At 53.7% G+C, this 9882-nt stretch overlaps 1 protein-coding gene across 1 annotated transcript in view; it reads left to right on the top strand.

The window, feature by feature from the left end:
• The first annotated feature begins 311 nt into the window (after positions 1 to 311).
• The window catches only part of COL27A1 (collagen type XXVII alpha 1 chain), a 155980-nt gene continuing 146409 nt past the window's right edge, over positions 312 to 9882 (top strand). The window contains exons 1-2 of the mRNA XM_077142432.1: positions 312 to 391; positions 6683 to 6753. Coding sequence (XP_076998547.1) covers positions 336 to 391; positions 6683 to 6753 — 127 coding nt within the window. The 5' untranslated portion in view covers positions 312 to 335. The remainder of the gene's footprint in view (positions 392 to 6682; positions 6754 to 9882) is intronic.

Here is a 9882-nt window from a genome sequence, read left to right as displayed (position 1 = left end):
GGACCGCAAGCAATCCGTCTCCAAAAGTTTGATCTTCTCTCTCCTTTTTTTTTTTTTCTTACTGCTTCTTCCTTTTCGGTGGAAGCAGAAAAAAGAGCGAAGCAGGGGCGAGCGCGGCGCCCGGACTCCTGGGACCATGGGCCTGGCGCGGGCGTCCGCGGGGCTCCAGCCGCGCTGCCTGCGGGCTCCGGCACCGCGGGGCGCGGGGCTGCGCTGGGGTCACCGGGGCCGCGCGCTCTGAGCCGGCCTGGCGCGGCGAGGCGGGGGGCTGGCGGCCCCATGGGGCGCGCCCACACTTGCCCCCCGGGCTCGGGAGCATGAAGTAGGGGCCCGCCATGGGAGCGGGATCGGCGCGGGGGGCCCGAGGCACAGCGGCGGCGGCGCGCGGTGGGTGAGTATGAGTTTGGGAACTCTCTCGCCAGCTTCCTGCTGTTCCTGCTCTTGGGAGGGCTGGGGTTCCCTGCCGCACTGGACGCTTCCCGGGAACGTCAGCTTCCTGTCCCTTCCTGCGCCCCCGCGAGGCGGACAGCCAAGGGTTAACGCGGGCTGCGCCCCGGGCCGGGTGGAGGGTTGGCGAGCTGCGGTGGGGGCCCAGCTAGGGAGGATCCTTACAGGGCCAGCCTCGGGGTCGGGGGATGGGGGTGGGTGGTGGCGCCTGGAACGGCCAGTGTGGTGCGGTGGGGGTAGAGGTGGGGGCGGAAGGGCCGTCTGGCTACCCAGGGGTGGACGGGGTCCCTTTTTCTCGCTGTCTCGGTGTGTTCCGGTGTCTCGGTCTCTGCGTGTCCCCAGTCTGTTAAGTCTTCGTTCTTGTGAGACTGTTGGCAAGTTCCTAGGTCTCCAGATCTCGGTTTCTGCTCCTGTCTCAGTATCTCTGCACAGCCCCACGTTTCTGGAAATCTCTGTGTGTGTCTGTCTGCCCGGATCTGTGGGTCTCGGTGTTTGCTGCTTCTCTGGGGGTTTCAGTTCCTGCGCCTTTCCCACGTGTGAGAGAGAAAACGAGTGTCAGAGCAGAAAGTACCTTGGGAGATCATTATAGAGATGGGGAGACCGAGGGCCGGAGAAGGGAAGAGAATCGCCAAGGAAGAACCCCGAGGTTCTGTGTCCTAGCCTCTGGAGTAGGAGTTGTAAGCATGTGAGCCTGTGCAAAAGCGAGTGTGTGTGTGTGTGTGTGTGTGTGTGTGTGTGTGTGTGTGTGTGTGAAAGAGTGAGTGAGGATGGACAGTGGCTCATGCTGGCTGCCTGGACATGCTCCCTTCCCATCCTCTTCCCCAGAATGGACACTCCCAGTGGCTGGTCAGGGCTGTAGTTCTGCCCTCCCCCACCATGCCCTCCCCACTCTGGGCTGGAATTAGGGGCATAATGTACCCCCTCTACTTCTTCCCATGTCTGGGAAAAAGCTGGCTGGCTGAGATTCTCCCGCCCCCCTCCCACCGCAAGGTCCACCCCCCGCACACACACACACAGGGCACCAGTGAGCACACTGCTGACTCATTTTCTCCAGTAGACCCTGTGCCAGGGTAGATGCCAGCGGTTGGGCCGCAAAGTGATGCCAGGCAAGCACCCTGTGGCGAGACCCAAGCTTTGGGGAAGTGGGCAGTCACACTGCGTGGAGGCCTAGCCCCCTCCTTTCCCTGTCTCACCTCCTCCCTCCCACACATGACTAGGGGTCCTGTGCCCTTTGGTCCCTGTGTGACGCGCAGTTCTGCTCCCAGACACCTCCACCAGACCAGGTTCTGTGACACTGTGTAGCACGGGGGTCTCTTCTATCCTCTCTTTTCCTCTCTGTACTCACGACACTCTCCCTCCCTGGTGCATCCACATGCCCTGCAGTCCTTCAAGGCTCAGCTCAACAGTCCCCTTCCCCCCTTCCCCCCCACCCCCAGGCAGGCTAGAAGGGACCTGCCCTCAAAACATTCTATGCCAGGTTCTGTCCCTCTCTGAGGATGCTCTCCCTGTGGAACTTTGTTAGCATATTCTCTCCCCTGATCTCCATATCCAGGGACCACCTTGGTACACCAAACTTGGCACACGGAAATACCGGGTCAAATGGGGCGGAACCATGCAGTGAGGATACTGATAGATTCACACCAGCAGGAGGAGGGTGGCAGGGCAGAAAGTACACGGGTCTTGGCATCGGGCAGACAGGTTTGAATCCTGGCTGTGCTGTGCACTCTGCTTCTCGGTTTTCTCATCTGCCAAAAGGGCATCTTAGTTCTCAGCTAACAGTGTTTTTATGAGGATTCATGGTACTTGTGAAAGGCCTTAGAACAGTGCCTGGTGTGTAGTAAGTGCTCAATAAATGACAGCTGTTATTTTTATTGTTATTCACTTCATCCTGAATGGGCGTGTGAGTCAGCGGGAAAGTTCTGGGCTGCATCGTGTCCAACCAGATGGCTTCTCAGTGGAGGAGGCAAAAGGTGTCTGGGTGCATGGACCTCATTGGTCCATGGAGGCAGGTGGGACAGGTCTGTAGTCCCAGACCAGCTCCCTTCCCAGCTTCCACCACAGCAGTACAGCAAGCCTGGAGTTCAGGGCCACCTTCCTTGTGTGATTCTGCTCCTTGGGTGTCAGCTTTGAGCTCTTAGCAAGTCAAGTGTTCATGCTGGTAGGGGTCCCTGAGATCCTGTGTGTACCCAAGTAAGAAGAATGGAGGATAAACCTTCCAAACTGACTGTGGCAGTCTAGACTTCCAAGAGAAGCCACACTTGGTGCACTAGCAGAGAGGCCTTTTACAGGGGACAGAAACACCTGGGTTCCCTTCTTGAAGGAATGTGTGACCAGGCTGTATGTCCAAGTTCAGGCTCCCTTGTGGCTCCTGTTTCAGCCACCTCCTGCCCTTTCTGGCCCCTGGGCTCTGGTCTTCCCGACATCCTGGAGCCCTGGGTTCACTGAGCCAAGGCCCACAAGACAGTGGTGAAAACAGAAGTCTGCAAGAACAAAGCCCTGAGCCAGCACATGCATTAATGTTAGCAGTAACCTAAACAGGATTGGAACAGGAGCAAAAGAATCGGCAGGGCTTCCCTCTGGGAGCCAACTTTCCAGGCCTGGAGCTTAGATGGCTCACTGGCTCCTCAGGCAGTCTCTCTGCTTCTGTTGGTAGAAGCTGGGACTCTGGTCTCTGGCAAGTCGGAAATCCCTGCAAGTGTCCAGTTTCTTCTCCAAATCCCTGCAAGTGTCCAAGTTCAAATGAAAAGAACTGTATGTTAAGTGGTAAAGTCAAATAATATGGGTCACTGTCACTCTGTGACTTTGGGCAGTTACTTCTCCTCTCTGGGCCTCAGTTACCCATGTCAACAAGAAGAGGACAGGACTAGAATTTGGCCCTGAGATGATCACTTTTGTGGGGACTTCTCCCCATAAATAGAAGCTTCTGTATGTTGTTGAGGGATGACATGCTGCTTGGGGCTGCTGCAGCTATCTTGTGCACACGAGGCACACAAGGGCCTTCTCTCCTTCTAACATGCTCTATAATATGGAAATTTATGGGAGAAGTGCAGGTGGAATCCAGTTCTGAGTGGATCAGTTTCATTTGTAAATGCCTGAGGAATGAACACTTTTGTAATAGGCCTTTGGGCTAAAATTCTCCAGTTAGCAGCTATAGTGTTAGAAGGCTATCTCATCTCTCTTATGGAGACCTTTGGGGATTATAAATATGTCTCCCTAATTTATCCTCTTGTTCTCTAAGGAATCATCACCTTGGCATAACCTCCCCTAGCCAGAGAAGCTGCCTGAGGACATGTGGCTCTTGCTCATTTTCCTCAACTGACTTCTGTTTATCAGCCTGAGCAACCTGCTAGGAAGGGTGGATGTGACAGCCGCAGTGAGGAACTCAAGGAGTGAGCACTGGGACCTGGAAGGAAGGAAACGGAACAGAAACAAGTACATTTCCGAAGTAGGAAAGTGATAGGCAGTGTTAACTCAGCATTGGAGGGCTTAGTCAGCATTCTGAGGAGAATAAGTTCCCAAATCTTCTATGTTTGAGTATTCTGAATGACAGTAAGTGCAGGCAGTTTGTTTATTGCAGATCTTCTCAGAGCCTTGGGTATGTGATTATGCTTTGGGAACCTCCAAGAGTGGGAAACTATCGGGCCATCATTTCCTGGAGGATCCACTTGCTGCATGTGAGAAATAGTACTGGAGAATTATGAACCCAGAGGCTGCCCAGGGTGACCCTCAGCAGGTACCCATCTTCTCTGAGCCTCAGTTTTCTGCATTTGTTGAATTGAATAAAGCTACTTATCATATCTCTCCAGGGGCAGTAGAGGCTGCATCTTGCTTTGGGTGGGTAGGGCTAGACACCCTGACCTTGGCCGGTGATGGCAGTGGCTGGAGGTGAGGTCTGGTGAGGCAGGGGGCACTGGCCTTGTGAAAAAGGCCCATCCTAACAGCAGAGTGGATAGGTCGAGAAGGAACAGGGGTTATTCTGGATGCACCCTGGAAAGGCCCACTAGAGTCAAGGCTTGGAGGAGATACTTTTGAAGGTCCAGAATCCCGAGGAACCAGGTTATATTCACTCAGCAAAAATATACAGAACATTTCCTATGTGCCCACTGGGTGCTGGGAATACAAGATTAAACCAGCAGACGTGGTCCCTGCCATTCAGGGATTTAGTCTAGAAAAGGAAACAAACAGGAAGATAGGCAGTGACCTATAAGAGGTGACATCCAAGGACATCTAACAGATGTGTGGGAACTGATCAGGCACAGGAACAGTGTCCAGACAATGGAACAGAATATGCAAGAGTCCAGAGGCTGGAGAAGGCCTTTGAGGGACGGCCACCAGCATTTGAATACTGTTCCAGCTAATTTGCCTTATGCTGCAGGTGACTGAAGGGCCAACACAGCATAATTTAAACATACAGGGGATGTTTACTGCCCTGTATGTTTAAATTATGCTGTATATTTACTGATACGGAAGTTACTGCCTTCCATATCAAGAGGTCCCAAGGAAGAATCGCACCAGGGTTGGTTAACTCAACATCTCAGCAGTGTTATCAAGCACCCAGGTTCCTTCTCTCTTTCCTTTCTGCCATCCTCAGCAAGTTAGCTGGAGTCCTGGGGCTTGTCACCTCACGTGCACGAAAAGTTTGCAGCAATTCCAAGCAGCACATTCTTACTCAACAACATATAAAGGATAGAAGAAAACCTCCTCACTGTTCCTTTGAATGCTTTCCCAGGAGCCCCAGCAGGCATCCCTCACATCTCATTGTCCAGAACTGGGTCACATACCCCTACCTAAACCAGTCACTGGTAACATGAATGGAATTGCCCAAATTGGCTTAGACTAATACCAGATTCATCCAGTTTCCTCTGACGTCCATGCCCACCTGAACAAGCAGGAGGGGGTGGCTGTGGGTAGGTAACTATCAGTGTCTTCCAGAGTGCCCAGATCAGGATTATTATTGCTCATAATTGCTATAAATTTGAAAGTAGGGGAGGTCAGAGAGGGTATGAACTTGTCCTCCAAATTCATAGACATACCTGTCCTTCCCAGGCTTCCCAGGAAGCCTGGGAAGAGAACCCTGGCAGAGGCTTTTCCTGGATTACATGACTCTCCAGGAGCACATGCACACACGCCCCTTCAGCGTGTAGCTTCCCCTCTGCGGAGTGCAGCCCAGGCCTGCCCATCCCAGCCCTAGAGGGCTCCCTCATCACCCTCCTGGCACAGTTCTCTGCCTATGTCCCAGCCGTCTGGCCACGTGCCGCCCTCCCCTCTGCCCGCCGGGGGATCAGATGCCCGGGTGGCTTCGGGTGTCCCACAGGAAGGTGAAATCTGATCACTGCGTCTGCCCATGTTGGCAGGATCCATGGAGCAGAGCATTAACCCTTTCCAGCCCCGTATGCAAGGGCAGCAGGGCAGCGGGGACCATCTGGGGAGTTCTGTGGCTGGCACCAGGCCAAGCCTTGAACACATGAGCTCATTGAATTCTCCAGCCTGGCCTGCGAGGTGGACCGTGTCAGCTTTTGCTGCAGCGGAGGAGGCAGGCTCAGGGAGGCTGAGCCACTTGTCCAGGGTCACACAGCTGGCCAGCGGCAGGCCTGGTTTGCACCTGGGTCCTTGGGCTCCCCATCTGCCTCCTCGGTCTCTTTCCTCCCGTTTCCCATCAGAACAGAGCCAGGCGGGCAGTTTCCTTGGCAGAGTCCTGTCCTACTTAAGGAGGTCTTCTCACCTTCCCTGCTTTGGATCTGGAAAGCAAATTCTCATCGACCTACCCTGAGAGAAGCCCGACCATCCCAGCAAACCAGTGTGGCATCCCTACTGCCCACCGACTGAGGCCTCGTAGACGAGTCTCCATCGTATTTAGATGGGGAGATGAGGCCCAGGGAGGAGAAGGGCTGGCCCACAGCTGCCCATTGAGTTGGTAGCAGATTTTGAGCCAGACCCTCGGTCTTCTGACCCCAGGGCAGGGCTGGCCCACCACTCCCTACCCCTTGATTTTGGCTTATCCATCTGTCAGAAGTGAGATTGTGTTTGTACTGTGTAAGAAGGTCCTGCCCCCAGAGGCCTGGGATGGTGGGCTGCTCCAAGGGGTTTCAGCGACCTGGGCCTTGTCTCCCAGGCCCTCAGGGGCAAGGCTGGGGAAGGCCTGGGGCTGGGCCAGCTATTCCAGCCTCCTCTTGGCCGGATCTGGGCCAAAGGGTGGAAGCTGATGCTGCGTCTGCTTGTGTCTTCCGGTCTCTAGGGGGTTTCTCTTCTCCTGGATCATAGTCTCGTTTGTCTGTCCCCTGGCCTCCACCCAAGGAGCTCCTGAAGGTAATTCTCTGTTTTTGTCCAGGGGCAGGCAAGGGAGGACAGAAGGGGCCTGAGAACCCAGGGGTAGTTAGGCGACAACTGTACCTGTAATTGGAGCTCAGTGCCTCAGTTTTCCCATCAGTAGAATGGAGCTGATCATGGGCAAATTCTCTTTGGGCTTGAAAAAATGACGTTCAGAGTTTTGTTGGGGGCAGGAATGGCCCAGTGTAGAAATAAGGAGGGGTGATCCTTTATTTTTAACCTGGCACAGAATTTGAGTAAGTCACTTTGGCTCAGGAAGCCTCAGTTGTTCCCATTTGTCAAATGCTCAGAGGAGGCACGAAGGCCCCGACTGTAGTTGCCTGAGCCTGTGGCCCAGCCTCTCCCGTGAGGTTGCACTATTACCTCCTGCCCCAGAGGAGCTGTCCAGGGGGCCAGGGCAGCAATGGGCTGGCTACACAGCTGCCCACAGAAATTGAAACTTCTTCCACATCTGTTTGTCAAGCAGCCACATGGCCTCTTAAAATAGCTGCCCTTCCCCCAGCTCCCCACGTCCGCTGCATGCTGGGACAGGCAGCGGGGCCTCCGGGAGCCCTGGTGGCCTGAACTGGCCGCTAGGCAGGGATTGGGCTCCTGGGAGGGGAGAGCCATGCCCGGAAGGAACTCCTGCTGCCCGGCAACATTTTTTTGCAAATGTCATATTTTCCGAGCTTGCTATTTCCCCCACAAAGTAGGTGAACAGCTGTCCGGAGTCCTGAGTCAGGCACTGGGGGTGGGGGGCAGGGGTGGGGGGAGAGGCGGGAGCTGCTTGGAGCCAGGTTTATGTAATAACGGGATCTTGCCGAGCCAGCTGGCTGGATTCTTCCATCTTGGCGTTTCATTCCCCTGTCCCCTAACTCCTCGCCCCTGATGGGGTTCTAAATGTGTCTCCACCCTGCCTTCCAACTAACCTACACCAGAACGTAGCACAGTGGTCAAAAACCAAGGAGTCTGTGTTCAAATCCCATCTATGCTTTTTACAAGTTGTGTGACCCTGGGCAAATTATTATATCTGACCTCTTTGAATCTCAGTTTCTTCATCTGTAAATTGGGGATAATAAACAATATCTGCTTCAGAGGTTATAGAGAGAATCAGGTAAGATGTTGCATGAAAAAGCATTTAGTACATGTAAATGATACATAAATATTAATTATTATTATTGTATCAATCCTAAATGTTTAGGCAAGAACAGCTCTTTTTGTCCCCTGTGGGGCTCACAGTGGTCAGAGGCTCACAGCTCAGTACTGACCACCTACAGATGGCTGAGGGTGGGGTGGGGGTTGTGGGGTGGAGGTTCTGGGGAAGTCGGGGTAAGGCCTGGAGACTCACCTGGAGACTATAAGGAAAAGCCTTATTGTTGCCACCTTACCTGGCCGCTTGGGCTTTTCCCTGGGCGAGCCACTACCTGCAAGCCAAGTATAAGGTGTAGTGTGTGGGGTAGGATGTGTGCAGGCCGGGGGTAGGGAGGTCCCCAGGGGCTCCCTGGAGAGCAGGGGAAGGAGAGCAGGTGGCTTCCATTCCCTATCTCTTTCCATCCAAGTGGGGAATACTTTTAAAGTTATTCATAGGGAATAATATTTTGCCATAAGAGGGTTTCAGTGATTAAAGTATTTAAAACAACTAAGGAATCCTTAAGCAGTGGTTTCTTTTAGCTTAGAACATGGAGACAGTGGTGGGGAGAAAGGGTGGGACCGAGGAATGTAAAGGGAATGGATGGCCCTTGGGTCCTAGGGAGAAATACAGATCTAAAAGCTAAGCTAACCTGAAACAGCAACCCGCAGCTACAGAATTCTTAGAACATCATCCTGGGGTCTGCTTCAGTTCCCTCATCTTATAGTCAGGGAAACAGGCCCGTGAAGAGACATGCTCAGAGTCTCCCTGTGCAGGGCTTGGATGAGGATGGTGAGGAAAGTGACCGTTTCTTCCTCCCAACAGCCCCATTTTACAGTGGAGGGAACTGAGGCCGAGTCCACGGCTTACAGATGGTCTTGTTGGCTTAAAGCCTGGCCTTCTGCCTCCAGGGGACCATCAGGCCGTGTTGCTGGCACCCTGGTTCTCAGTTCTTCCTTGGCCCTTCTATCTGTGCATCCAGCTCACAGCTGCCGGCCTACCAGTGCTAAGTGCTGATTCAGTCCCAGGTGGCCTGGGAGTACCCCTCCCCCAGGGCACCCCTTGCACCCAGTGGTAAGGAAGAGAGCATTCAGCACTCAGGGGCTAGGTTGCTGAGCTCAGGGTAGGGGTCTGTGGACTTGGTCCAGGATCCAGTTCCAGAGCCAGTCTTTCCTGTTGAGATAGAGCTCCAGAGCTGGCTTCTGCTCGGACAGACTCAGGCGGCTAAAGGAGGTCGAATGAGCCAGCAGTCGGGAAGCCTTTCCATAAATACCCTGGAAACCCTCCTTTTGCTCTGGCAATCCCTGCTGAGAATTACTGGGTGGATCTGACTTGGTCAGACCATGGTCAGATGTCCAAGTGCTTTGCCAGAGAACGGAGGTTACGGGGATGCCTCGATTACATCTCCAAAGCCATATGCAAGGGGTCGTACCATGTCCTCTCCCTCCTAGGCAGATGCCAGCTCCCTCAGCCTGCTTTGGCCCTTGAGACACCTCCAGGTCATGTCACCCCAGCATCGGTGACCTGTCCATCCCTGTCACCCTCATCCCTCATTTAAGGGATAGCTTCCCGGAGGAAATGATGAATCACTGGTTGGACAGACTAAAATTTGTAGCACTCACTTTTGATGATTGTCATTCTTTTTAATATCATTTTTAAGTCTTGTTTTGTGCCAGACACTTTTTTTAGAGTACTAACTCATTGAATTCTCACACCATCCTTCTGAGGTATGTACTACAATTATCCCATTAATCGATGGGAAAACTGAGGCATACAGTTACTGGGATCTGAACATTGGAAGTCTGGCTCCAAAGTCAGCGTTTTTAACCACTCTATACAAGATGATGCAGCTAGAGAAGGGACTGCAGCCCAAGCCGCCTGGCTCCAGCCCTGCCTCCCAGGCATCTCCATGGCACAACATTGTGCCAGCCCGGCAGCTGTGGGTGGGCCGTCTCCACCCGTCCTTGCACCTGGCAGGGCTGGGGCTGAGGCAAACCCTG

This window comes from Tamandua tetradactyla, chromosome 2 (assembly GCF_023851605.1).
Source record: "Tamandua tetradactyla isolate mTamTet1 chromosome 2, mTamTet1.pri, whole genome shotgun sequence".
NCBI classification, from domain to species: Eukaryota; Metazoa; Chordata; class Mammalia; order Pilosa; family Myrmecophagidae; genus Tamandua; species Tamandua tetradactyla.
The sequence above is the reverse complement of the archived record's forward strand: the minus strand, read 5'-3'. Positions and strand labels throughout refer to the sequence as shown.